This window comes from Brassica napus, chromosome A2 (assembly GCF_020379485.1).
Source record: "Brassica napus cultivar Da-Ae chromosome A2, Da-Ae, whole genome shotgun sequence".
Classification (NCBI taxonomy): domain Eukaryota; kingdom Viridiplantae; phylum Streptophyta; class Magnoliopsida; order Brassicales; family Brassicaceae; genus Brassica; species Brassica napus.
In genome coordinates, this window is record NC_063435.1 from 3,381,372 (window position 1) to 3,408,857 (window position 27,486).

At 34.6% G+C, this 27,486-nt stretch overlaps 7 protein-coding genes and 2 pseudogenes across 7 annotated transcripts; 3 read left to right on the top strand and 6 right to left on the bottom strand.

The window, feature by feature from the left end:
* Window positions 1-550: 550 nt before the first annotated feature.
* On the bottom strand, window positions 551-1,534 carry LOC106406630 (annotated as a pseudogene).
* A 197-nt stretch (window positions 1,535-1,731) lies between these two features.
* Window positions 1,732-2,707, bottom strand: LOC106416438 (putative F-box/LRR-repeat protein 23). The gene has a single exon (XM_013857322.3). The coding sequence runs from the start codon at window positions 2,705-2,707 to the stop codon at window positions 2,165-2,167; it is 543 nt and encodes a 180-aa protein (XP_013712776.2). The 3' UTR covers window positions 1,732-2,164.
* A 148-nt stretch (window positions 2,708-2,855) lies between these two features.
* Window positions 2,856-3,572, bottom strand: LOC125583202 (F-box protein SKIP19-like). The gene has a single exon (XM_048749834.1). The coding sequence runs from the start codon at window positions 3,270-3,272 to the stop codon at window positions 2,901-2,903; it is 372 nt and encodes a 123-aa protein (XP_048605791.1). The 5' UTR covers window positions 3,273-3,572; the 3' UTR covers window positions 2,856-2,900.
* Window positions 3,573-7,864: 4,292 nt separating this feature from the next.
* LOC125583211 (histone deacetylase HDT2-like) lies at window positions 7,865-9,482 on the top strand. The gene is made up of 3 exons (XM_048749845.1): window positions 7,865-8,179; window positions 8,572-8,642; window positions 8,727-9,482. The coding sequence occupies exons 1-3, from the start codon at window positions 8,167-8,169 to the stop codon at window positions 9,195-9,197; spliced, it is 555 nt and encodes a 184-aa protein (XP_048605802.1). The 5' UTR covers window positions 7,865-8,166; the 3' UTR covers window positions 9,198-9,482.
* An 880-nt stretch (window positions 9,483-10,362) lies between these two features.
* Window positions 10,363-12,904, top strand: LOC111204766 (histone deacetylase HDT2-like). Its single transcript, XM_022700188.2, has 7 exons — window positions 10,363-10,510; window positions 10,736-10,806; window positions 10,891-11,140; window positions 11,585-11,661; window positions 11,942-12,034; window positions 12,135-12,559; window positions 12,663-12,904. The coding sequence occupies exons 1-7, from the start codon at window positions 10,498-10,500 to the stop codon at window positions 12,664-12,666; spliced, it is 933 nt and encodes a 310-aa protein (XP_022555909.2). The 5' UTR covers window positions 10,363-10,497; the 3' UTR covers window positions 12,667-12,904.
* Window positions 12,905-14,849: 1,945 nt separating this feature from the next.
* Window positions 14,850-16,715, top strand: LOC125583208 (histone deacetylase HDT2-like). The gene is made up of 6 exons (XM_048749842.1): window positions 14,850-15,002; window positions 15,269-15,339; window positions 15,442-15,891; window positions 15,977-16,048; window positions 16,130-16,226; window positions 16,312-16,715. Exons 1-6 carry the CDS (start codon window positions 14,990-14,992, stop codon window positions 16,515-16,517), a joined length of 909 nt encoding a protein of 302 aa, XP_048605799.1. The 5' UTR covers window positions 14,850-14,989; the 3' UTR covers window positions 16,518-16,715.
* A 234-nt stretch (window positions 16,716-16,949) lies between these two features.
* LOC106416430 (FBD-associated F-box protein At5g22730-like) lies at window positions 16,950-18,768 on the bottom strand. Its single transcript, XM_013857309.3, has 3 exons — window positions 17,783-18,768; window positions 17,535-17,693; window positions 16,950-17,458 (listed from the first exon to the last, which is right to left on the bottom strand). Exons 1-3 carry the CDS (start codon window positions 18,758-18,760, stop codon window positions 17,174-17,176), a joined length of 1,422 nt encoding a protein of 473 aa, XP_013712763.2. The 5' UTR covers window positions 18,761-18,768; the 3' UTR covers window positions 16,950-17,173.
* Window positions 18,769-19,314: 546 nt separating this feature from the next.
* Window positions 19,315-21,754, bottom strand: LOC106416411 (annotated as a pseudogene).
* Window positions 21,755-22,452: 698 nt separating this feature from the next.
* On the bottom strand, window positions 22,453-27,182 carry LOC106384586 (glucomannan 4-beta-mannosyltransferase 2-like). The gene is made up of 9 exons (XM_048749855.1): window positions 26,634-27,182; window positions 26,245-26,343; window positions 25,772-26,024; window positions 24,464-24,574; window positions 23,800-23,936; window positions 23,457-23,570; window positions 23,186-23,385; window positions 22,865-23,065; window positions 22,453-22,777 (listed from the first exon to the last, which is right to left on the bottom strand). Exons 1-9 carry the CDS (start codon window positions 26,961-26,963, stop codon window positions 22,618-22,620), a joined length of 1,605 nt encoding a protein of 534 aa, XP_048605812.1. The 5' UTR covers window positions 26,964-27,182; the 3' UTR covers window positions 22,453-22,617.
* Between the last annotated feature and the right edge of the window lie 304 nt (window positions 27,183-27,486).

Here is a 27,486-nt window from a genome sequence, read left to right on the forward strand (position 1 = left end):
TAGCCACCATGTTTTGAATATCTTCACTCTGTTTTGGTAGCTTTGTGATAGATGCTGGCTGTAGCTAATTGGCGCGTATGTTTGTAAACAAACCCACGGAAGTATCGCCCCTCTTGCTTTAAACAAACGTATCTTGGATTTATTTAGATCAGTGCCTGACCTTGTCTTAGTAACCGTCATTCAGTTTGAACTATATGTTTCACTTATGGGAAAAGAGAGAGAGAGGAAGAAACTGCGAGTCACTTGTTGATTTGAGAAGGCAACTCCTTCAGAATAGTATCACTTGATGGCTTTAGGGGGTTGTGGTTTGGGAGATCCAGTGGCAAGAGAGGGAGATGAAGTCTACGCGGAGACTTCGCTCAGTGTTCATGACTTTTGGAACACTCATTTGAATGTAGCATGTTGACCAGTTGACTATAATAAATAACCATAAAGTTAAATGGAACCTTCAAATTAATTGCTACAAGTTTCAAACTTCCAACAAAACCATGTTCTTGTTATCACAAAAGCTCACAAAGACCTATGATAAGTCTACACTGCAAGTCTTTTTAGCGGTCCACAAACTTCGATTTGACATGTGCTAGATTGCCACTGCAATGCAAGGTCACTTAAGACGGTATCTTCTTCTAGCTTAGAACGTTTCCAACACACAACGAGTTTCTTTAGGATCACAGAATTTTCTGCAAAGTAATTTGCTAGTTCCATCAAACCAAACTCTGCCTCGTATCTGCTTTTTATCTCTACAAACTCGAGCGATGACAACAAACACTGAGGAGGCACGGACGAGAGTGCTATTGGAAGCGTGTCTACCTTTGAATGAGTTAAATCCTACAAAAAAAATTATATAAAGATGAATGAATACACAAATGGAGTTAAAAATCATGTTCTACCTTAAGACTGGTTATTGTCTGAGAGTGCACTCACATTATCATCTAGCCTTCTAACAATGCTCAAATCTTCTAGAACTGGACAAGACGAGATAAGTGACTTTAGACCCGTATCACTGTCATATATGTTTTCTTCTAAACGCATAGTCTTGAGACATGGCAAAGAAACAGAGTCAAAACTACCAACCAATATCCGATTGAGTCTTAGGTAAAGGAGCGTCTCGCAGACATAGAGGCTTGCGGGCATCACTTCCAAACGCTTACGAGAGACATAGATATACTCAACGTCAACATGTTTAATTAGTTTACGCCTCGCCACAAAGTCTATCCAACGAGTGACGCGAGACTTAACGTTCTTACGTTTCAGAATCTTTAGCTTGAGCTTGGGCAAGCAAGACTTCTGTAGGAACCAGTCGACGAAACGGGCGAATGCATTGTACTCTGGAAACTCGGAAGAGTCCAAATCCAACTCAGAGATCAGAAGCCATAGACCTTCCCACCTATGGAACAAAACACTAGTCTTAACAGCCTCTTTTGTCAGGAAGATAAAAGAGTATCTGAGATATCAAAGAGTCGGGTAATTTGCTTATCATATCTTCTCTTGCTGGACGTTCGTGGCACACTCCCTTCATTTTCTTTTCATCCATTATTTACACGCGCTCACAAAACTGAATCTCAGAATCTCGAGTATGAGCAAGAGATAATCAGAATCTCGAGTATCATTCAACATTAATAAAGTCCCAAAAGGAGCGAAGAAGGTGAAGTCACCTGATGAAGGCCAGAGACGATGAAGCGTCGCGTGAGAATTTCTCAAGAGTTACTACTTACTAAGATTGTTGTCACCTTAGAATTTAATCCTTTGCGGTTCGTTTTTTTTATAAAGAAAAAAGGGCTAAACCCTTTTCGGTTAGTTTCTTAATGTTTTCGACTTATTGTGATAGAAAAAGTATCTTAAATTGTGCTTAACAAACTTGAAGAACCAACAAATGAGGATAATGATATGCTGGATCTTGCTTTCGGGCTACCATATAATGGACATTGGAGATGATTAATGTTTCTTTGAGATTTTTTATAGTTGTTTTCTGAGAAAAACAGTGTTATAACTTATAAAACATATCTTTAGTTCTTCTCATATTCTAGGTAGATGAAACAATCACATATTCTTGTGTTATAAAATAAGATAGAAAAGAGTTTAAGAAAATAAAGAAAAAGACACATGACACGAATGACCTTAGAAACTACTTTAAAGAGATAATGAAAACATTTCACCAGTGCACCTAGAAACGCAGATCGCCGTACATATCCCACGGGTCATCATAAACATCATAAGGGTCGTAGTCAGAATGGTCACTGGCACCTTCGAAGTCACGATAATAACTAACATTTGGCATGAAGCCATCTTCAGATGCTCTCATCATATTGAAAACCAACACTTCTTCATATGGGTAATCATGAGTAGAATCATTAGGTCGTCTCAAAACTTTGACCCTTTCGGAACACCGCTTCTCCAGATCTCCGACAATGTTAACGTTGAAACACTGACGTAAATCAAGATGTTCCAGGTTAAGACAATGATCAATAATGGCGTTTAAACCAGCGTCTGTTAATTTGTTTCCGAAAAGCTGGAGGTTGTGAAGTCCAGGCATTGTTTCAGCGATAGCTAGAGCATCATCGTCGCCCTCGTTCGCAGTACGAATGTCACCCACGCAGTTTAGCTTAAATGTCTTCAGATAAGGACAAGACTGGCCTACAACTCTGAGAGAATCTCCGGACAGTGTGATGAACGAGACATCGAGTTCTTCAAGCAATGGAAGCTTCATAAGTGCTTCGGTAAGCCCCTTGTTTGTTATTTGAGAGCACAGTGCAAGTGTAAGGCTTCTCAGGCTACTTGAACTGAAAACAATTACGTGTTAGAGTTTAAATTAAAAAAACTGAAGCCAAGTTAAATAAATACTAAGAACGCTAAAAACGCAAAACATATTCACAAAAGAACTTAGCAGCACCAGCTAGACCTCATGAGAGAGAGAGACATAACCTATCAGCGACGTAGTTGAGAAGAGAATCAGTACAAAAATACCAAATTTCAATCTCAATCAAGCCACCCTGGCTACGATCCACTACGTGACGGCACATGATATCGCGGTCGTACCACAAGTTTCCAAGGTAATGCATGACAATCTTCCGCCACATAGAAGGGTCTTTACAGACGCGACGCCAAGACGTACACACTTTCTGAGCGTTTTCCAATATCTCAACCAGGCTGAGCCTTTGCAGGATGGATGACGTTAGTTCGGACGGAAGCTCCGCCCAGTTTTTATATTCTCCGTCTTTTATTACCGGAGTCAAAGACGGAGACGACAGAACCAATGAAGAGGAAGAGGCCATTTTCTGTGATGGTCACATTGTCTCTCATGTCCATTTAAATAGAGGGAATGAAACTGTGAAAGTAGTTTCAAGTTTCAAGACTCGCACCATTACTCAGTTGAACAACGGCCACACTCAAAGCTGTCTCGAAGTCCATTAGATAAGAGAGTAAAGTTGTTTCAACTTTCAAGACTTCTGTATCAAACACTCAATGACCAATTCTCTGATGGTAAAATGGTCTCAAGTCCATTAATTAAATATAAGGAACGGTTTCCAACTTTTAAAAAGTCCATCGTTCGTCTCCATCATTCATTGACCATTTGGTCCTTCATGGTATTGCATATCTACAACTTTAGCTTACTAACATAACATTAGACCATTTCCTATAGAATACTATTTTTTTTCTATAATTCACAGTAAAATAGAATAATCCTATTATAGAGTATTTTTTGTTTCAATGGTTTACTCTATAATAGAGTTACTCTATTAGACCATCTCCAATGGCTTACTCTATTTTTTACTCCAAAATAGAGTATCATTGGAGCAAACTCAAACTCTATTATAGAGTTACTCTATTTTAGAGTAGAAAATAGAGTGATGAACAAAGAAAAAACAAATTACTCTATATTTGGAGTAAACCTATTTTTCACTCTATTATAGAGTGAGAAATAGAGTACCATTGGAGCATTTTTTACTCTAAACTCTATTTTAGAGTGAAAAATAGAGTGGGGTTGGAGATGCTCTTAGAGCATTATCAACCTCACTATATTTTTTCCTCTAAAATAGAGTTTAAAGTAAAAATACTTTAATAAACCTATTTTTTACTCTATATATAAAGTAGTTTTTTTTTGTTCACTCTCTCTATCTTTCACTCTAAATAGAGTACCATTGTAGCAATATCCAACTCTATTATAGAGTTACTCTATTTTAGAGAAAAAATTAAAGTAAACCATTAGAGATGATCTTATAGAGTAAAATATAGAGAAATGTCATATTTTTATTCTATATTTGGAGTGGAAAAGTGACATTCATCTATATTTCACTTTGTAATAGAATAACCATATTATACATGTTCGTTTCATGACCACTGACGCTATGAAACACTGACGCTAGACGCAGCAGCAATAAATTAACTTTTCATTACGGCAACGCAACACCGGTGAAGGTTCAGCCCTAACTTATTTTCAAGTCGCAGCGACAATTAAAGCTGAGCGAAAGAGACGCTGAAATTAATGGTGTCACAGTATTTCACTTTTTTTGTGTTTATGTAGTTCGTCAGCGGCAATTTCAATTTTGGATTCTATTATTTTTTGTCTATGTCGCCTTACCTTTTAGTGCCGCTAGCCATGCGTCTAGCGGTTATGAAACGAATAGGGGTATCTTATTATATAAAATTTGGTTCTTTAAAGTTGATAATTAACATGATCGCGACATGTGTCAATTAATTTATTAAGATTGTGACATATGTTAATTTATCTCATAATTAAAAATATATATACAAAGAAATTAACAGAAATGAATTTCATTAAAAAGTAATTATAAATATTATTTAATAGTAATTTTCTTTTTCTTTTAAATCCTAATCAAAAGATAATTGCAAAAGATTCTTTGATAGTAATTTTCTTTCTAATATTGTGACATGTGTTTAAGTATAAAATGATTAAAAATATATATAATAAGATAATAAAAAGAATTTTAAAAAATACTTTTAAAAATTATTTAATAGTAAAAAAAATATTTTTAAAAAAATTTAGTAGTAATTTCTTTAGAAATTTTCCTTTTTCAAAATCCTAAAAAAAAGATTTGAAAACAATTTATTTAATATAATTTTCCTTTTCTAAAATTTTAATGAAAATATAATTATAAAAATGTCAGTTATATATAATTGTTACAAATGTCAGTTATATATTTAAAAATATGATATGTGTTAAACTATCCCATAATCAAAAATATATACTAAAATACTAAAATTGATTTTTCTTGAAAATTAATTATGAATGTTATTTAATAGTCTTATATAATAAGATTTTGTGTTAAAAAAAATATAAACCAAAATTAACTTCACACATTTCACCTAATATGATGGTGAAATGTGTCAATTAAAAAACTAAGGGGTTACAAGAAAATACTAAGGGGTTGGCGGGTAAGTTATTAACGTTAAACTCAAGATAACGTAATTATGTGGCCGTACGTGGAAAAGAGCCAGATATCAAATATTTGTATGCATAAAATGATACGGAATATTATTGTAATAGAGACGAAATACTATGGTCTATGGCTTTTTTTTTTTGAACACCAACTATGGTCTATGGCTTTACTGACTTTAATGGGTGTGATCGCTTTCCAATGTTTACATGATTTTGCTCTTTGATATGACTCTTGTTTCTTGGTAACAAAGTAACGTCAACAATTCATGGATTTTGAATTTGATATTGCAGGTGACATTCAACGTTTACTTCCTTTTGGCATCCCCTAGCAACGAACCACAGCTAATGTTGGTAGTTTTATTGTTGATGCTACTTTTTGTTTATCTACCAGCTACATCATATCGAACATATTGTATTGACTAATTTATTTATATATTTTCATGTGTTATTATCTGATGAAGAAGATAATCTTTAATTTTATGAGAATAATCTCTTATCTTTTTTTTAACACCAATGAATTATATCTCTATATTATTATTTGAGAAGTCAATTTTTTACGTATCGCTTTCACCTTGATTTTTAGAATAATTAATTACAATGATAATCTTAATGAATTAAGAATTATTATAATGACATTATTAACATTTTTATTTAACTTTTTCTTTGCTAATATTTGTTTCCAAATCACCTTATTTTGAAAAGGAAATATCTTTCATATAAACATATAGCTTCTTATAAATATAATAAAAACGAATTTAAATTTATACAAATCAAAAATAAATATAATAGAAAAGGAAATATCTTAAATTAAAAATAAATATATATTAAATATCTTTAATATAAACATATAGCTTCTTATAAATATAATAAAAACGAATTTAAATTTATACAAATCAAAAATAAATATAATAGAAAAGGAAATATCTTAAATTAAAAATAAATATATATTAAATTTTTATATTTAAAGTATGAAATTTAATTAAAACGAATTTATCTTATTCAATAAAAAGGAATAGAAGATAAAAAAAATATCGATTAAAAATATTATATATGATTTCTGTTAATAACAACTATTTTTATTTCTTTTTTAATTAAATTTAAATAAAATTTTAACTAAATTTTCCTTTTTGCACTAAATAAATTTCTAGCTTAAATTTCATTTTTTTACAATAGCACATAAATACAATTAAATATTTACAAAATGTAAAAAGATAGATTATATATAAACAAAAATGATTTTTCTTTTTATTTTTTCAAAAACATATACAAAAAAAGAAATATCTATAAATGTTTTAAATATAGGCATATATGTTATTGAAATACATATATAAAATCATACATAAATATATTTATCAACCTAAGGAAAAACTAAACAAAGTATAATTAACAATATTATCATTATTTTAATCTAATTATAACCAAAAAATTATGATATAATCCAATAAACTAAAATATAAATAGCAAAACCAATCAAAATATGAACAATCAAAACAACAAATTATTATGAATTATCTATTATATATAAATTTATATAAGTTGAATAATTTTAAAAATATTACAAAATGTGTTTATTGATGCATATCTGATTTAATATTTATTGTTTTCAAAATTTGAAAACAACATACATCAAACTATACAAATTTTACAGAATATATTTTCAAATATAAGATGCAAATCAACATAATTTATCCAAATCTGATCATCTCATATCTATCTCTAGAATAGTTAAGTTTTGGATTTTTAACCTTAAAACTCCTCAACTAAGTTTGTTTTGGGGAAAACCCCATAAACTAAATATTTAATGAAAAAACTCAAACTAACTTTATTTAATGAATTTAATCTTTGCTGGTCATAATTACAATTACTACCGGTAAATATTTAGTTTAGGGTTACCTATATAAACATAGTTGAGGGGTTTTACCATTAAAATAAAAAACTCCAAAATAATTATCTAATAATTAGTAACTTTAATTTTTAAAATTAACATTTTTAAAATTTTCTATAAATATATGAGTCTGGTTTGTTTTAAAATCAACATTATATATGTATAAAGTAAAAATGTAAAACCCACCATAACATATAAAAAAATTATCTAAAAGTTTACTTGTAAAAACAATTATCTAAAAGTTAACAGTGTAAAAAACAAAAAAAATATAATAAACATTATATCTTATCTAATAAAAATTTCATAATAAATCTTTGGAGATTTTTTATTATATTTTCTGGTTTTTTACTTTTTTTTTAATTTATACATATATAATGTTGATGTTAAAAACAAATCAAAACTCATATACTTACAGAAAATTTTAAAAATGCTAATTTTTAAAATTTAAGTTAGATGATGTTATTAAATTTTGTATTTTTTTTTAACTTTTAATAGTAGAACCCCTCAAAAATGTTTATTTGATGTAAAAATCTCTAAACTAAATATTTACTGATAGTAAGACTAACGAGTGTTTAATTCATTAAATAAAATTAGTTTAAAAGTTTATTTGTTAAATCTTTAATTTAGAGGTTTTTACCCAAAATAAACTTAGTTGAAGATTTTTAATTTTAACCTCAAGTTTTCCTTTTTCAGAATTTGATTCCCAAAATATGTAATTAATGCTCTAAAACGTGAAACGGCGTTGTAAAAACCTCTCTCCCTTATAAATACCCCCACAAACTCAAAACCTCTCGTTCTCTTGTGCTCTCTAGCTGCAACTTTCTATTTTCGCAGCCCTAAACTCGTTTGTCTCTCGAGAATCTCTTTACTCCTTCAATCAACAATGGAATTCTGGGGTAAGATCGTCTTTATCTCGGCGTCTATTAACTCATACTTGTGCTTTCTATTCGTCTTTTAGCTTTTGTCTTGAAGTTTATCTTCGGTCGTAACCTGTTGAACCATATGTGTCATTACTTAGTTGTTTATCTATGTTCGGCTCTTGGCTTGTCTTTTTGAAGTGTATGTTCGTTTATAACCTGTTGAACCATGCATGTCCATGTTTAGTTTGTTAAGATGGTTATGTAATGTTCGGCGTCCACGTTAGCTTAGTCCTTATAAAGTTTCATGTCCTGGTTATAATTAACCTTAATTTGTTTAGATGTTCTGTTGGTAACAAGTAGTGTTTGATATGTGCAAAGGGGCTCATGTTGATTTATTTATTATTTATTTATTGGATATATGTAAACAGGAGCTGAAATGAAGGCAGGGAAGCCACTTAAAGTGAAACCTGATGAAGACTGTGTCATCCACCTTTCACAGGTTTGCTTTCAAATAACCCTTTGAACGGTTCTCAAAAAGATTCACGATTAGTTTCTTTTTTTACAGTTTCTTAAATATGTCTAGGTATGTATTGATAACGGGAAAAAGGGTGAAACTGCGCTCTTGTACGTGACGGTTGATGGGAAGAGGCTTGTGATTGGAAAACTTTCTCAGGGAAGTATTCCTCAGATCAGCCTTGATCTGATATTTGACCAGGAGTTTGAGCTCTCACACTCGTTGGAGACAGGAAGTGTCCACTTCACTGGCTACAAATCGCCCAACATGGATGATCAGGAGTGTTACTCTTCTTTTGACTCTTCTTCCGAGGAGGAAGTGGAGGTCCCTGCAACTGACACTGCCAATGGGAATGCTGGAGCTGCTGCTTCGAGTGTTGTCAAGGCTGACTCGGAACCAAAGGCCAAGCCTGCTGAAGAAGTGAAGCATGAATCAGACGATGATGATGATGAAGGTTCTGAGAGTGGTTGCATTTGTTTTTCTAGTGGATGGATGATTGAGATGATGAGGAAGATGATTCTGGGGACAAAGAAGAAGTGATATACCTTCCCTATTACTCCTCCTTGATTCTAATAACTGAAAAAAAAAAACTGTTTGCTGCAGCTTTTGGCTCTTTTGATATTTGACTCTTTGTTTTTTGATAATAATGCAAACAAAGTTAATGGCAGGAAATTTAATGATTTAGCTTTTTATAATCTCAAGAAACAAATTATCTAACCGGAAACTGGCAACATATGACAAAATTGAAATCTCTTGACATGTTTTGATCTCTGACTGGTTCCATGGACCCTGAGTTGATACTTTGAAACTTGTCCAAACGAAGGATCCTGTTATTTTACACGTACCAACAGGTCGGATACTCTCAAGTATATGTGGGTGTAAATGAACATGGTTTTCTCGCTTCAGGATCAGGCAAAGTGTTGTAATATGTTAGCAGAGACTCGATTCTCTTCTTCTATAGCTTTAAGCTTTGTGTTTCGTTTGAATTTTTTGTTGTATTGAATTTGTCTAATAAAATTAGTGAAATCTGAGCTTTATTACTAATGACGAAGAGCAATTATTGAAATTATTTTAAATGAACATTATGTGGATGAAATGTTTGTACATGTGAAGCCCTCGGGAGATTCCGAAGATGAGAAGTTTGAGCGATTGATTGAACGTCTTCTATTGGAAGGACCAGTGGCCGTATCCTTTGATTATTTCCCAAGTTACCTACTGGAAAAGTAAGTTTTGATATTTTCGAATATTTTCTGAATTTTATAAGCCAGTATTCTTGTAAAAAATAATTTAAAAAAAAAGACAATTGAACAACTAAAACAATTTTACAAGTGGTAATTTTGATATCTTGCATAAATTTTTATGAAACATGTCTAAATTTATGTCTCTATCTTTATACTCTTTTGAAATTTATGTTTTGGATTTAATATTTTGGATTGCACATGGTGGGTTGTATGATGTTGCTACTATCACTGCAATCGTTTAAAATAGTAATGAAAGTTTATTTGGGTGATAGAAAAAAAAGAACATTTGTTGTATTGTATTTGTCTAACAAAAATATTGAAATCAGAATTTTATTGCTGCTTCTAAAAGTTCTAATGATGAAGATTATGAGAATCAATAGTTTAACTGCTCTATTTTGCCAAATTCAGAGTGTGTAAATTAAATTCTGAGATTTCCAAAACGCAAATTTCCATTTAACAAGAAATATAAAACGGCGCCATATGCGCTAGCCAAAATCCGAACTCTCTTCTTCCTCTTTCCCAGTTGGCAGAACCGCAGAAGCCCTAAACTCTTTTTTTTTGTTAATCTCTCAAATCTCTCGTCCTCTCGTACTCCAACAATGGAGTTTTGGGGTAAAGACAAAATTCTCTCTAGATCTTATCTCTGCTCGTATCAATTTTCATCTCTGTCTCATATATTTGGTGTTCCTCTGCTACTTTTTTTTGTCTGTATGAAGGATACAATCTGTATAGATATGTCTAAGCTATTTAGTTTCCATGTTTGATGCTCGTTTTAAGTCAAAGCTGTTTGTCTGCGTTGATTGATGTTGATTTTCTTTGTCGGAATGTAATAACCAGGAGCTAAAGTCAAGGCCGGCAAGACTCTCAAAGTAAAGCCTGGTGAAAACTGTCTCATCCACATCTCTCAGGTTAAATTTTAATTACTTTTTGTTACCGGATTCTAAAGTTTGTACAAGTCTCTTCAATTTTGCCATTCCTCTATATGTTTATAGGCTTCCCTTGGTAAAGCGAAAAAGGGAGTATTTGGCCTCTTGTATGCCACCGTTGATGACAAGAAACTCCTCCTTGGAACACTCTCTCAAGATAGCTTCCCTCACATCAACTTTGATCATCTCCTCTTCGACAGAGAATTCGAGCTCTCCCACACCCTGGACAGAGGATATGTCCATTTCATTGGCCACCAGCGCAAGAAGAAGAAGAGGGCTAATGAATCTTCCAAAACGCCTGTCTCCTTCAATACAGGTGAAAAATAAATTCGTACTTTGTCGTTCTTGTTCTTGATAATCACGAGTCATTAGAGCATTAAATGATGACTATATTATGACAAACAATCAGAATGATGAGGGGGTACATATGGTTTATTTAATAGAACTTGTAACAATTGCCAAGCATAATGTTTCTTTGGTCAAAAAGGTTAATATGGTTAATACCATGATAGAATCCTATCGCAATAGTAGTTTCGAACCTTTTATGGAGGTTAAAATGGTTATGGCTTATCATTCTGAAATTAACATTTCTATAAACTAATTTCGTAGCTTTTCAGAAGTATCGTTCACATTTTTATTTGTTTCAAGAAATTTTATATATATATATATATATATATATATATATATATATATATATATATATATATAGAATGATTTTGAATGCTATGTTGTTTTTGACATTTTTCTGACTCTATGTTAGGTAAGAGCGTGTTGCAACCTTGTTCTGAGAGCAAAACAAATCAGAAGAAGCAGAAGATACAGAAGGAGAATTCTGAGGTTAGATTATGTGGGACCTTGTTCTTGCTTTCCTCTAAATACTTGTTTATTAAAATGAAAACGGCCTACTAAGTCAGCTACAAGCAGTTCAAATTCACTTAATTTGTGAGGTTTATTGAGCTTTAGCTGTACCTTTGTTTTTACTTTTGCCTTGGTAACTTTCATAATTATCCTTTTAATTTGCATCGACGCTCTTTGTGACTTTTGTTGTGATGTTTCATTCTTTTGACAAATAACCAATGAGTTTGATTTGCTTATTACTTTTATTATCCAATGGCAGGAAATCAAAGAGATGAATAAATCTATCAAAGAGCTGTCTGAAGCTGTGAAAACGCTGCAACAGATTCTATTGACAAAAGCCGATCTACCAGAGGTTTCATTTAAGTTTGTTCACTAGTGTTTGGTTGTGGTTATTTTATAGGCTGAGAAAGCTTAACACAGTTTATATAAGCTGATGTGTTTTTTATCTGTAGGAGAAAGAAACCCCAAAGAACGAAGATTCTTGCTGTTTCGGGTGTGAAGAAGCGACGGGAAACAATGAGCAAACCATTTTCGTTAAAGGATTTGAAAATCTGCGACCAAGGGCTGAAATCAAGAATGCATTGAGTAACTTTTTCGGTTCTTGTGGAGAGATCACTAGGGTTTATGTTCCCTTTGAGTGTAAAAACCGCATTCCCTTAGGGTTCGCTTTCATTGATCTGAGAAAGGGTGAAGGCAATGAGAAGGCGTTGGAACTAAATGGAAGTTACATGGGAGGAAAGGAGCTTGAGGTGACGATGGCTAGTCATAGAGACGAATACTATGGCTTTACTGACTTTCATGGTTGTGAACGCTGTCCAGTGTTTCTAGACCATATTTACTTCCCCTCCTCGATTAAACACCGTCGTTCTGTTTATAGGTAGTTCCCACGGACACAGATTTTGCTCTTTGATATGACTCTTGTTCCTTGTTAACAAAGTAACTTGTCATTAATTCATCGATTTTTTATTTTGATGTTGCAGTTGAGATTCACCGTCTACTTCCTTTTAGCATCCCTGACAGACGAACCGCAGCTAATATTGGTCGTTTTGTGGTGCTACTTTTTGTTTATCTACCAGCTACATCAAACTTATTTTTTTTTTTTTTTTTTTTTTGGTCAATCATCAAACTTATTTTTATTGACTAATTTATGTACATATATTTCACGTGTTCAACCAAAATCACAACCCAAGTCCAATCACATATGGTGTCTTCCAATTTTTTAGTCACCTATTACATTAAAAAAAACAGTTTTTTTGGAGATAGAAAATTCAACCAAAATCAAAATGGCCAATCTCTAGGGCATTGTACAAGAAACCTTTTTAAAATAATGGAAAAACTACTAGGGGGAGAATTTATTAATTATCTGAGAAAAATAATTTGAACATAAAACACAAAATTCTCAGCCTTTCACGCTTATCTGCTTAACGCTCTTCACCATCTCATGGCAAACAACGACGACTACCCGAATCACAGCAGCAACATGAGGACCAGAGTGAAGAAGACAGTAGCTTCATATCTCTTTTTGTTTTTTCTCTTTTTGTTTTTTTTATTGAGCTAAAGGTATGATAAAGGAAGACTTGGCTTAGGGGAAAAGTGTTTATATTGCTGAAGATGTGCTTGTTCGGTGATAGTTATGTTCCCTGGTGAAAACGGCACACCCGGTCAAAAGATTCGTACTTGGAATAGAGAAAGCGGTGAAGCCAATGCTTGACTGATTATAGAAATGGACAGTGGATAAAAAGAAAGCAAATGAGGAAAGAAAGGAGATGGTATACAGAAGGAGCTTGAGATAGTAGAGGCTGAGATTTGCTTAGAGGAAGCTATTGAGGATATGGATGAAGAACTAAAGAAGAAAGAGCAAGCAGAGGAAAAGAAAACTGAAATGGGTTTGACTGAAGATGTGGTTGTCCCGGTTTATAGAGAAGAGACAGTTGTCACTCCCGAAGAGAAGAAACAGGAAGATGAGTCCAAAGATGATGATGATGATGATGTTTCTTCTCTTGTATGTTCATTTACCGGTACAATAAAGACTAGAGAGATCCTTTCTAGCATGGAAGCAACACCGAGCAGAACCACCAAAACTAATCCCATGCATCATCAAAAGGGAGCAAATGAGGCATCAGATTCAATCCTTTTTACTCTGATGTCGAGTAACAAAGATGAAATATATAACAAACCTGGGTTGTATCCAGATAAGCTATAAAAACACAAGATCCCAGTCAGTTATTGTCTCTATCCGATCACTTCTTCTTCTGTCTTCCAATGCCACAAGTTCTTCCCCTGATAGCAGCTCAGACCTCAGCTTCTCCGGGAACAAGATCAACTTTGGCACTGGAATACACTTGTTGGTGAAATGGACGATGTTTTGTCGCTTCAGGTTCAGTCAAAGTGTTTTAGTTCGTTAGCAGAGACTCATGCTTTGTCTTTGAGTATCTTCTACTGTTTTTGGCTGTGGACAGGTCTTTTTGTATTTTTTTTATTTTCTAATGAAAACATTTATCACAACTATTTAAAAATAAAACTTAAGAGTACTTCTATTTTTTTTTCTTGTAATAACTAAGATAATGCAAAAGTACATTTTAAAATTACTTATTAATACATGTATTATTAATTTAAAAACTATTTCCTCCGTTTTAATTTAGTTGTCATTTAAGGTTTATTCACATAGATTAAACATTTAATTTTGTACACTTTTCAAAATAAAAACATAATTACCCATACAATTAACCATATTATGATCAATAAAAAATAAAAAAGAGAATTTTCTTAATAAATTTGCATTAAAATCATAAAACAACATTTATTTGAAAACGTAAATTTTATTCTACAACGACAATTAAACTAAAACGGAAGAAGTATAAATTAAGTTACTATTTATGTTTTCATTAAAAAAATTTACGTATTATAAATTTTAATCTTTTTATTAAAATATATTTTCAGATAACAACAAATATATATATAAATATATTTTTAGATTTTGGATCATTATTAAATTTTTATATTTTGGAAATTACATTTTTATTTTAATAAGTTTTATTTTTGCCAATTGAATAATGATCTAAAATTTCTCCAAAAGCATGATTTTAATATTTATTACGCAATATTCGAACTATTCGAGCGTTACGCTTGACCGACCTAAAACGGCGCCGCAGAGACTCGGCAAAAACCCTAAAAAGAGACCCTTGTAAAACCTCTCTCTCTTATAAATTGCCCCTAAACCTCTCCTTCTGCTACAACATTCTCTCGCAGCCCTAAAACTCCTTCGCCTCCCTCTCTCGAATCTCTCTCTTCCTCCTTCATCAACGAAATGGAATTCTGGGGTAAGATTTAGTTATTACCTAGGCTTCTAATAATTCATGCTTTGTATTGGTCTTTTAGCTGAGTCTATGTTTGGTTGAATGAAACATGTGTTCTGCGTTTAGCTTTGTTAATGTCTAGTTTATTCTGCTATGAGATTGTCCTATTGAAGTTTATGTTCTGTTTATTACATGCTTACTTGAGTTTGTTTAGACGTTTACTTAGTAACAAGTATTCGTTGATGTCTGAAACTGACTCATGTTGATTGTATTAATGGATATGTGAACAGGAGTTGAGGTTAAGGCAGGGAAGCCACTTAAAGTGAAACCTGATGAAGACTGTCTCATCCACCTTTCACAGGTTTGCTTCTAAATACCACACATGAACAGAGAGGTTCTGAAACTTTCATGAAATTTTTTAGACAGTTTTTTAAAATTTTATTTGTTTAAAATATATGTGTAGGCATCTCTTGATAAAGGGAAGAAGGGTGAAGCTGCTCTCTTGTACGTGACCGTTGATGGGAAGAAGCTTGTGATTGGAACCCTTGTTCAAGACACCATCCCCCAGATCAGCTTTGATCTGGTCTTTGAGAAGGAGTTTGAGCTCTCCCACTCCTCCAAAGGAAGCGTCCACTTCATCGGCTACAAGTCTCCCAACATCGACGAAGAGGAGGATTTCCCTTCTGATTCAGAGGAAGAAGAGGAGGAAGTTGAGGTTCCTGCTACTTCAACTGTCACTACAACCAACGGAGCAGCACCTGCTTCCAGTGTTGTTACTGTTGACTCAAAGCCAAAGGCTAAGGCGGCGGCTGCTGCTAAGCCTGCTGAAGTGAAGCCTGAATCGGATGAGGATGATGATGAGTCTGACGAGGAGGATGACTCTGAAGATGATGGTTCTGACTCTGAGAAAGGAGTGAGTGTTTGTTTGATGACTTGTTTTGCTACTCTGATATTATATATAGTGTGACTAATGTTTTCTATGCTGGTGGTTTGTGTAGATGGATGTTGATGAGGATGATTCTGAGGACGAGGAGGATGATTCTGAGGAGGAAGAGGATACCCCTAAGAAGGTAATATACATTTGCTTGTTTAGCATATGTTCTGTTTACTTGCGGATTCATTTTCCTCACCTTGTGTTTAATTGTTGTTAGCCTGAGCCAAGCAACAAGAAGAGGCCGATTGAATCTGCAACTCCTGTCTCTGCTAAGAAGGCCAAACCTGCAGTAGCAGCTACCCCTCAGAAATCAGGTGAATGATTGTGAACTAATCACTAGATGCTTACATTAGTCATTGTATTGGAAGTAGAGAAACTGAATGTGTGTATTTGTTGCAGAGGAGAAGAAGAAAGGAGGGCACACAGCAACACCACACCCAGCTAAAAAGGGTGGAAAAAGTCCTATGAATGCTAACCAGAGCCCCAAATCTGGAGGTCAATCATCCGGATCTGGTGGTAACAAGAAGCCATTCAACAACTCTGGCAAGCAATTTGGTTCTAACAACAAGGGCAACAAGGGAAAAGGAGGAAAGGGCAGAGCCTAAGTCAAGTGGGGCAGCAATGAGATGTTTTGGTTTTTTTTTAGTAGATGCTTTGTGAGCTGAGATGAAAGAGATCGGTTTTATTCTTATGTTTATCCTAAGATTTTATTCTCCTTGTGGGAAGTGCTATTTTATGTTATTGCAACTTTTAACCTTATGAAGAATTCAGTATTTTGAGAATGAAAACTGGGATTGCAAATCTATCATCATGGTTTGGCTCGTCATTGTTGAACAACTCTTCACAAGACACGCAGCATCTCCTTAATCTCAAAGAGTTCAATACTCGTTACCACTGAGAACAACTACGAGTCTCTTCAATGACTGCGAGCACACATAACCACTGCACTCACGATTCACATGACCACACACTCAAACCTGATCATTCTCATCTCTTATGAATACTTAATTTGACCTTTGTCCAAGCATGACGTCTCATCCAAAGATACATATGCATAAACGTTCAAATTTGTTCCAATCATAGTTATGTCCCTTCTCAAGAGCATTAAGAGAAGACAAAAAATCAGCCTTATAGTTATATAGATTCTCAATCATCATCCACACACAAAGGCATCACAATAGAATTCAAAATCCATATTCAGTCTAGAAAACCAAAATCAAATGCTACTATCCTCCGTCTGAGCATACACCTTTCTAGCCGTCTAACAAAGTAGGACTTGACACGAGCTAGATCTCCTGGGCAACGCAATGAGCTCCCTCAACATGTTAAACCCATCTTCTACCACCAAACATCTAAACTCCAGAACAAGTTTCTTTAAAACTTGTGAGTTCTCTAGAAAGTACCTAGCTACCTCCATGTAAACAGGCCCTCTGTTGAAACGCTTTATCTTCACAGACTCTAGTGATGACAGCAAACACTGAGGTACTACTACAGATGAGAGTCTCACATCAGCTGCTTCCTCCTCCCTCGAAGGATCATAATAATCCTATTAAACAAAAAACAACATATCAAAACCTACCTTAAATAGTGAGGGTTGTGCAAATAGTTAGTTAGTTAATCACCAGCTTTAAGACGAGTGATTTTAGATTTGGGAAGCTCTCAAGAAGGGTTGGCAACATCATATCCAGATTCGACACGTAAAACGCCACTTTTAAAGTGGAAACGTTGCAAAACTGAGGCAACGGGTCGTATAACTCGTCTTGCCTGTTAAAATCAAGAAACTAAAAAACAAAAACAAAAAAGAAAGTAAAGAACAAACACTAGCTACATCCAAAAGACCAATAATATGTATGTATATACATTACATTACCTCCATAGTATACGAAGAGATCTTCATCTCCTTAACTCCTGAAATGCTTTTAAAGAAACCACTGACCATGTTTCGCTTTGTCAAGTCGACTAGATCGATAAAATCATGCTCACCAAAGACAAAAGCGACATTGACTTTCTCCAAGGACACTGTATTGGTGGTAATGATTTTAAAGTCAGATAGATCATCATCGAACTTCAAGTACTTGAGCCTAGGCGCATCGATCAAAACCCCTGAGTCTTTTCCTCTCTCCAAAGCATCAACATAGTCATCGCCTTCACCAAGCAAATAGTCTACGTGAAAGCTCGTTAACGACTGAGACCTCACGCGCAGAACCTTCACGTTATCCGGAACCATTCTAACAACGCTCAAGTCCTCGAGAGCAGGGGGAGACGAGATGAGTAACTCAAGACTCGCGTCGCTGGCGTAGACGTTGTGTTCTAAACGCATGGTCTTGAGACAAGGCAAAGAGACTGACTCTAACTCCCCCAAGGAGACACGATGGAGTCTTAGGTACACCAACGTGTCACATACGTAAAGGCTTTGTGGGATTACTTCTAGAAACTTACGGTTCGCAAGAGTACACTCGACGTCAAGATGGTCGAGTTTAGGGTTAGCTACAGAATCTATCCACCGTGTGACGCAAGACTGATCGTTCCCATCTTCTTTCTGAAGGCTGAGTTTGACCTTGTACAAGAGTGAGTTCTCTTCTCTAGAGAAAGCTAGGAGCTTGTCTATGAAGCTAACAAAGGTATCGTAGTGTCGGAACTCGGAAGAGGACAAATCCAAGTTAGGAACCAAAAGCCAAACGCTTTTCCACCTATGAGACAAAACACTAGTTCCGACAGTATCCTTTGTCGGGAGGTAGGACAGTATCTGACATAACAAAGAATCGGGCAGGTTGCTTATCGTGTCCTCTCTAGCCCTTATGTAACTTTCGTCGTACATTCGTTGTTGTTTCGAAAAGCGTTCCTCCATAAGATCCGGTCGAGAAAACTGAACAGAGATAAAACCTTGAAATCTAAGTATGCATACAGAATCAAGAAATGGTGTGATGTTGAAATTACCTGACTTGTTTAGGGTTTTGAACTTCAGAAGATGGGAAGGTGCAGTCGCCGGCCGCTTCAGTTCTCAGGTTTATGGAGGTGTGATTTTCGAAGGGCCGGCCTCAAAATGTTTTGTATTTTCTATTTTTTTATTCTAATTAAAAAGAAAACAAATTACAACTTAACGTATTAAATATAACGTATATACACGATTAACAGTATAAGGCCTAAAATTATTATTTTACTTTCTCTCTCTATATATTCATCTTATTTTCTAATATTTTCATATCATTCTTCTTCATTTACACGCTGAATCTACACAAAATAAAAAATTTACTCCACAATCATTCAACATCACTCCATTATTCACCACCAACATTTTTGAAAGTTTTTTTTTGTCATTTTCATTCAAAAATTCTCTAAATCATGAAGGTGGATATTATTTCTTGTATCTAAGATTATCGTAATTTATTATTTAAGATTTACATTACTCTAGGATATTAGATTTTACAATTTGGTGTTTAAAGTTTTTCCTTGGATACAGTGTTAACCCTCTGTGTAGTAGGATTTATCTTTGTGTTTAGGTTTGAATGTTTATGCTTTGGGTTTATGGTTTATTGTTTATCTTTTGGGTTTGAGGTTAAAATATATATTTTCGAGAAGATTTAATCTTTGGGTTTATAGTTTAGGGTTTAGTGTTTTATCATTTGGATTTAGTGTTTATCATATGAATTTGGGTTTAGATTTAGAGTTTAAGGTTTTTATACTTTAGGATTTATCTTTTAGATATATGGTTAAGGTTCACTTTTGAATTGTTCATTACTACATTGATATGAAATTGTTCATTTACCTTCAGGGTTTATTCTTTAATGTTCATTTTTAGATAAATATCTTTTCATCCAAAGAGACATGCAATTGTTCATTTACTACATTGACATGACTGACATATCACATATGCATATTACCTTCAAATTTGTACCATTCATAGTTTATGTCCCTTAAGCTCAAGAGCATGCAGAAATGGCTTAAGAGAAAACCAAAATTAGCCTTATAGTTATAGAATTCTCAATCATCATCCACACACAAAGACATCACAATAGAATCCAACCAAAAAAGATAAATCAAAATCCAAATTTAGTCTAACAAACCAACATGAAATGCCACTATCCGTCTGATCAATGATCATATATACACCTTTCTAGCCATCAACAAAGTAGAATTTGACACGAGCTAGATCTCCTGGGCAACGCAATGAGATCCCTCAACATGTAAAACCCTTGTTCAAATGCTGAACATTTAAAATCCAGAACAAGTTTCTTGAGAACTTGTGACTTCTCTAAAAAGTACCTAGCTACTTCCATGTCAACGGACCCTCCGTTGAAACGCTTTATCTTCACAAACTCTAGTCATGACAGCAAACACGGAGGTACAGATGAGAGTCTTACATTCGCTGCTTTCTCGCTCGAAGGATCATCCTACAAAACCAAATTAAACACAACATATTATCAGAAAAAAGGAATATAATATAACACGTTCCTCTGAAGGGTTGTGCAAAAGAGTTAGTTAATCACCAGCTTTAAGACGAGTGATTTAAGATTCGGAAAGCTCTCAAGAAGGGTTGGCATCATCATATCCAGATTCAACACAGAAAACGTCACTTTTAAGGTGGAAACGTTGCAAAACTGAGGCAGTGGGTCGTATGACTCCCATACCCAGTTATAGTCAAGAAACTGCTCAACAAAAAAAAAAAGAAACAAAAAGTGAGAAAATAGCTTCATCCAAAAAAATCTATATATGTAATATGAAATTGCATACCTCCATAGTATACAAAGAGATCTTCATTTCCTTAACTCCTGAAATGCTGTTAAAAAAATTACTGACCATATTGCGCTTTGGCAAGTCGATAACATGGGCAAAATCATTCTCACCAAAGACAAAAGCAACATTGACTTTCTCCAAGGACACTGAATTGGTAATGACTTTAACGTCTGACAGATCATCTTCGAACTTCAAGTACTTGAGTCTAGGTGCATCAATGAAAACCCCCGTGCCTTCTCTCTCAAACACATCAACGAAGCCATCACCTTCACCATACAAATAGTCGACATGCAAGCTTGTTAATGTCTGAGACCTCACACGCAGAACCTTCACGTTATCCGGAACCATTCTAACAACGCTCAAATCCTCGAGAGCAGGGGGAGACGAGATGAGTATCTCAAGACTCGCATCGCTAGCGTAGACATTGTGTTCTAAACGCATGGTCTTGAGACAAGGCAAGGACACAGACTTTAACTCACCGAAGGAGACACGATGGAGTCTTAGGTAAACCAGCGTGTCACATTGTATATAAAGGCTTTGTGGGACCACCTCTAGAAACTTACGGTTCACAAGAACACACTCAACGTCAAGATGGTTGAGTTTAGGGTTAGCCACAGAATCTATCCACCGTGTGACGCAGTACTGATCGTTCTCATCTTCTTTCCGAAGGCTTAGCTTGACCTTGTACAAGAGTGAGTTCTCTTCTCTAGAGAAAGCTAAGAGCTCGTCTATGAAGGTAACAAAGGTATCGTAGTCTGGGAACTCGGAAGAGTCCAAATCCAAATTAGGAACCGAAAGACAAAACGGTTTTCCACCTATGGGACAGAACACTAGTACTGAAAGCATCCTTTGTCGGGAGGTGGGACAGGATCTGACATAACAAAGGATCGGGCAGTTTGCTTATCGTATCCTCTCTAGCTCTTAAGTAGCGTGCACGGTACTCGTCGTACATTCGTTGTTGTATCTTGGAAAAGCTTTTTTCCTCCATAAGATCCGGTTGAAGAAAATTGAACCGGAAAAGTTTTTACAAAGATGAGCTTTGAAACCTAAGTATGCATGAAATCACCTGAGTGGTGGTTTTAGGGTTTTGAATTTGGGAAGATACGAAGGCGTGTAGATCGCCGGCAGCTTGAGTCTCAGGTTAATGGTGGGATTTTCGATGGGCCGGGCTCAAATGTTTTATATGGGGCCTATTTTTTACCAAACCCCAAATAATTCACAAGGGAAAGGTTTTTTAAATGAGACCAGTGTTTCATTTCATCTGACTAACCAAACGACTACTTAGTTTTTTTTTTTTAAGAATTCAAATTCGAAATCGACTGAGTTTAGATTTAGCTCCAAATTTAACATATATATATATATATATATATTTGTCATAGTAAACCTTTGTTGGATGTTTATGCGACCGATCTTTTGGTTAGGTTGCTGCATATTTTGAACTTACGAGAAACAATTTCGAAATTGAATAGCACAATGGATTATAACCAAAACAAAATAGCTAAAAGTTATTTAGTATAAGCAACTTTTCTTATTTCTAATTAATGTGTATTTGTAGAAAATGCTCTTTTTGTAACTTGTGATAGTTTGTAGAAAACACTTGACAAAATTAACAAATTTTATCTATGTGTTGGCGGAAATGAAATCATAGTCACAAATGATGACTACTTACCCCTACACCAATCGAATAACTCAAATAGAATCTTTTTTTTTTGGACAAAAACTCAAATGGAATCTTAAAATTTAAATCATAAGAAAATAAAATCGAGAAACACTTTAAAAAAAAAGTAAGAAAAAAACCCACAGAAAAAGTAAAAAATTTGAAAACCCACAATTACTGAATCACAAAAGGTAAAATATTGATAACAAAAAGGCAGAAAATAAAATTAAATCAAAAGAACCCTTCGAGCCTCTTTCCTTCTTCTTTTTCATAAAAGTCGCTTCCTTTTTTTTCCTACCATACGTCTATAAATACTAACTGGGGACATAAGTCCCGATCCACCCAAGCCCACTGATGAAAAAGGACATTGTCTGAAGAAACAAGTAGATGAAGTAATTGTTCTTCCCATGCGCATAGTCATAGCATCCACACACGAACAAGAACGCCGCGAATCCTAGCTCCAATGTATTCAATCTGTGGCACATTAAATCATGCATAATCATCAAGTGTCTATATATATAGTTTTCTATTAAGACATTTAAGTTTAACAAGTAGACATACCGATCAGGCAATTTGAAGATTCTAGGGAACTTTTTAAGCCCTTTTGTATTCCCTTTAGCGCCTTGACCGCTTCCAAGCTTAGCAGTCACGACCCATTCGTTAGCTCTACCTGCCTCAAACAGACCAATGAGAGTGGCCTTTGTCCGGTGCAGGGACATCACATTCTCAAATAGAATCCAATAGAACAGCAGATGAATCGACCTTTTTGAAAGAAAAAGAAAGACTCAGTTTAAGGAAGAAAGGTAGCTACTTGACATACAAGTAACCTAATCAAGCAAAGAACCCTAGATAGTGACGTAAGGTACAAGAAACACAATTCACCTGGGAGTACCGACAGAGTTGAGGACAGTGATGATGGAAGGGATGTAAACGGAACCCCAAATTGGAACTTTAACTTCAGGGACAAGAATGGTGAGAGGAAGAACAACGCAGTAGAAACAAAATGTGACCCAATGTGCAATGACTTTCCTCACAAAGAAGAAGCTGTAGATCACATACACTTTCTTCCAGAATCTAACTTTCTGCACCAGGTCAGTGACAGTTAGGTTAAAGAACGAGTTTATCAGAACAAAACAGTTAATTTTTTAATTACCTTGTTTCTGATGATCTCCATAACCATTTTCCTAAACAGATTTGCAGGTCCACAAGACCATCTATGTTGCTGGAAACGGAAGGCTCTAAAAGTACTTGGAAGCTCACTTTTCACCTAATAAAAAAAAATAAAAAATGAAAATATATGACAATGTTTTCACTATACTAACAAAACATCTTTAGTTCAAAAAGGGATAGTGATCATAACAAACTTGTGAATAAACTGTCATGAGTTTAATGAGAGAAGTATCTAGTGCACCAACTACTTTTTGTACTGTTTTTAAATTATTCTAACTAGTTGATTTTAGTTTGTGGAAATAATCAGAAACTAAGTAAATTAAAACCTGTAGGTCACCGAGGTAGAGAAATTTCCAGCCACGGAGACTTGCTCGGACGGCCAGGTCCATATCTTCCACGGTGGTCCTATCTTTCCACCCGCCGGCTTCATTTATCGCTGCTATTCTCCATATTCCGGCGGTTCCTATAAAACATTTATAACTAATTAGTTTTAGTCAAAAAGTACTTATGACAAATAACAAAAAATAAAAGACACAAATCTGTATGTCCAGAAAATTTAAGTTCCGTCTTCATTTGCTTCCGGTACAAGTCACAATGTAATGAATGTGTCCCCTTACCCAACTTAATTAATTGAACACATGAAATCTAATTCCAAGCTTGCAAATCTTACTTATTATAGAAGGGATGAACTATTATATATAAGTACATCTACTTGCTTCAGGTGTCAGAGTCCTACCCCTCTCACAATCTATTATTGATTATTTACTAATAAATGTGATTCCTTATAATTTATTTTGCATCAGTTTTACAGTAACAGTTGTACACTATCATACATTAAAAAGGAGGTTTGGGTCTACATACAGTGCTCTATCACATTAAACTCAATCAATATCAGTAATATCTAGCTCTAGTATGTACTTGTAATTTTTTTCCGTTATGATAATTAAATAATGATTTTAGTAATCATACAAAAACTATTATTATTTTTACCGTTAAAGCCGAAGAAAGCATGTGTTGATGAACCGACTTCTTGCTCAACAGTGAAATGGTAGTCCAGCGACATTTCTTGCATCCTTGTCAATAAGCATTCATCAGAATTTACTGCAAAAGTTCAGAATAAGATCAATTCATTAGTCTTAATATCCCCAAGGTTAAAACATTGCAAAATAAATAAATCTCTATTATTTTCTGATAAGACAATTTCTCAAATTTGGCAGTATCAGGAATAATCGTCCTTCTCTTTTGTTTTTAGCTTTCATAATCAATCATATTCATCATCTAGCTTTTTCATTATTAATTTCACTAAGTTGGACGCATGCTTCAAGAAAAAAGACAAAATAAGAAAGTCTATCGTAAAATAATCTAACAAGTGTTTTCTCAAAAAAAAAATCTAACAAGTGGTTAGTCAAGAAAATAAGAATAATCTAACAAGTGTCCGCTAGACAAATGCATGTACACAGTAGACTCGATACTCTAAATGTATGTTAACACTATTATTACAGACAAAGAATGGGTCCTACACTTGAACATTTAAAGAAAGGCGAAAAAGAACGTGGAAGATATCAGAGACCCGACACTTTCTAAAGACGACCAGTTACCACTCGCCTTTAGAACCCGATCCTACTCACAAAACCGGGTCGAGTTGATTCGATTTTACTGACCGACGGAACAAGAATTTCGGAGCAGATAAGGAACACATGACATGCATGACGTAAACAAGTGAGGCTATATTTAGCATTTATGTTGATATTCGTTGACCTGGAATCGCGCAACTAGTCCGACCTAAGCCACAAGGTGTACATCACTCTAACCTAAGCACTATGCAGCTATTGGCTTTACTTAAAGAATCCATACACTATGTAGCTACTCCGCCGACACAAACAGAACTAACCCTACTTAGGCAATCAAAAAGCCAAAAAAGATTTTTGATAAAACAAAAGAAAAAGCATGTAAGAATAAAAAAGGTGGAAAATCCACATACCACCGACACCAGTAATGTAGCTAGATAACCAAAACCACGAGCTTTCATTTAATGATCGAAACCAACATTAAAATTTTCATCAACACATAAACAAAGACAACCAGTTCAGTACTCTTTTGAGTTTTGACCCTGACACTTGACAACATTATCAAATGTCAATTTGATCATTTCGCTGTTATAAATTTATAACTAGCTACCAGTCTTATATAGATGGGCAATGAAGGGTGATACTCAACCGATATGTCAAAAACCTTAAATGAAGATCAATCTATATTAATGATCATATATAGATTAGATGAACATATGTTAATTATTACCGAATCTCCATCGGGCCTGGACGAGTGCAATGTTGGGATTGTGGACGAGAAATGGAATGCTACGGCGAAGAAAATCAGGTTCAGGCTGAAAATCAGCGTCGAAGATGACAACATACTCGCAATGTTTGACATAACTGCGTTTGAGTCCTTCCTTTAACGCACCGGCCTTGTACCCAACTCTATTCTCTCTGATTTGATACGTTATATTGATTCCTTTACTTGCCCATCTTTGGCACTCCGTCTCCACCATTTGCTGCACATTTTAAATATGTAATTAAATCACACATTAAGTGAAAAATCTATTAATGTTCCAAATTTTGTTAGTTAATTTTTTGTTATTTCTTACCCACTGCGAAAAAAAATATTAGTCCTGATATTACACATTTTTATTTAGGAAATAAAATCTTTTAGGTGGACTAAGTAGCTTGTAAACCTATATTTTCTGAAAATGGACTAAGTAAATATACTAATACCTTAACAGTAGGATCTGTTGAGTCATCAAGCACTTGGATCACGAGACGATCGGACGGCCATGAGAGTCCACTCGCCGCTCCTATTGATAGCTTGTAAACCTGAACGGCAAAAATCACGGGGAACGTTTTTCACTTTTAGTCCCTATAATTTAGCCATTTACTACGATTAAGCCCTATACTATTGGTTTATACAGAAAAACCAAAATATCACTAGAACAAGAAAGATAATATGATGAATACGTGGGGAAAAGTAATTTTCCGTAAAATCTGAGGCTAATTTTATGTAAATCTTATAACTTTGGGGTTAATGTAAGAATATTTTTTTTTTATGAGAAACAGAGGAAAAAACAGAGCAATGAACAGAGAGAGAGTTGAGAGACGAAAGAGACCTCTCGTTCGTTGAACATGGGGATTTGGACGAGGACCACCGGGAAGTTGGAGCTTCCAAGCTCTTCATCATCGTGAATGGGCTCGAACTTGTAGCGTTTCTCAGGTTTTTTCCAGAAGAGCTTGACGAGGACGATGACGATTCCCATGTAAACCCTCTCACACAACAGCATGATAGACATTAGCAGACAGATGTAAACCGCTAGCTGAAGCAGAGGGACAATCACTGGTGCCTTGACAAGCTCCCAGATCATGCCTAGCTGGCCTGTGATCTCCATCTTTACACCGTCGAATGTCTCAGGCAACACAAACTTTGGTGAAACACCGTCCATTTTCCTTCTCTCTCTCTTTACAGTGAAACAATGGCGGCTTTCTCTCTCTAGATTGGTACAATGAGGTTTTTGGTCTGTTTAGAGTAATGGGTTTTAGGAGAGAGGGGAGATTGGATTGAAAAATGGAGCCTTTTCTTTCTCTCTGCAGTTCTAGTGAGAGAGAAAATGTAGGGAAGAGAGAGCAAGAGGAGATTGAGGTTATGGGAGTAAAGAAAGAGAAGGATAAACCAGGAATATAAATGGTGAAATTTTATTCATTTTATTTCCTTCTTTTTGTAAGATAATTTTCCTCTTTTTAAATTGTTTTTAGGAATTTATTACAGACAGTAGTAAATGTGAAAATAACTAAACACAAGTGTTGGGCCTTGACGATATATCTTATATATTAAAACAGAAGTTATAATCTTGATTCATATGTGATTTTAAAAAAAAATAGAATTAATAGACATATTCCTAGAAATTCATGCTACATTAATCTCTAATTTTATCATTTATATTTTGGGTCTACCAAATTTTTTTATTG

Bases quoted from the DNA above. Each gene is read 5' to 3' on its own strand.
- LOC111204766 (XM_022700188.2), top strand. The intron at 11,662-11,941 runs GTTAGATTATGT...ATCCAATGGCAG, and splicing joins TACAGAAGGAGAATTCTGAG to GAAATCAAAGAGATGAATAA. The intron at 12,035-12,134 runs GTTTCATTTAAG...TTTTATCTGTAG, and splicing joins CAAAAGCCGATCTACCAGAG to GAGAAAGAAACCCCAAAGAA.
- LOC125583211 (XM_048749845.1), top strand. The intron at 8,643-8,726 runs GTTTGCTTTCAA...AAATATGTCTAG, and splicing joins GTGTCATCCACCTTTCACAG to GTATGTATTGATAACGGGAA.
- LOC106416430 (XM_013857309.3), bottom strand. From the start codon at position 18,760: ATGGAGGAACGCTTTTCGAAACAACAACGAATGTACGACGAAAGTTAC. The intron at 17,694-17,782 runs GTAATGTAATGT...TTTGTTTTTTAG, and splicing joins TCTCTTCGTATACTATGGAG to TTTCTTGATTTTAACAGGCA. The intron at 17,459-17,534 runs GTGATTAACTAA...TTTGTTTAATAG, and splicing joins AATCACTCGTCTTAAAGCTG to GATTATTATGATCCTTCGAG.
- LOC106416438 (XM_013857322.3), bottom strand. From the start codon at position 2,707: ATGAAGCTTCCATTGCTTGAAGAACTCGATGTCTCGTTCATCACACTG.
- LOC125583208 (XM_048749842.1), top strand. The intron at 15,340-15,441 runs GTTTGCTTCTAA...ATATATGTGTAG, and splicing joins GTCTCATCCACCTTTCACAG to GCATCTCTTGATAAAGGGAA. The intron at 16,049-16,129 runs GTAATATACATT...AATTGTTGTTAG, and splicing joins AAGAGGATACCCCTAAGAAG to CCTGAGCCAAGCAACAAGAA.
- LOC106384586 (XM_048749855.1), bottom strand. From the start codon at position 26,963: ATGGACGGTGTTTCACCAAAGTTTGTGTTGCCTGAGACATTCGACGGT. The intron at 26,025-26,244 runs GTATTAGTATAT...TAAAATGTGCAG, and splicing joins CAACAGATCCTACTGTTAAG to CAAATGGTGGAGACGGAGTG. The intron at 22,778-22,864 runs GTATGTCTACTT...AATGTGCCACAG, and splicing joins ATCTTCAAATTGCCTGATCG to ATTGAATACATTGGAGCTAG.
- LOC125583202 (XM_048749834.1), bottom strand. From the start codon at position 3,272: ATGGCCTCTTCCTCTTCATTGGTTCTGTCGTCTCCGTCTTTGACTCCG.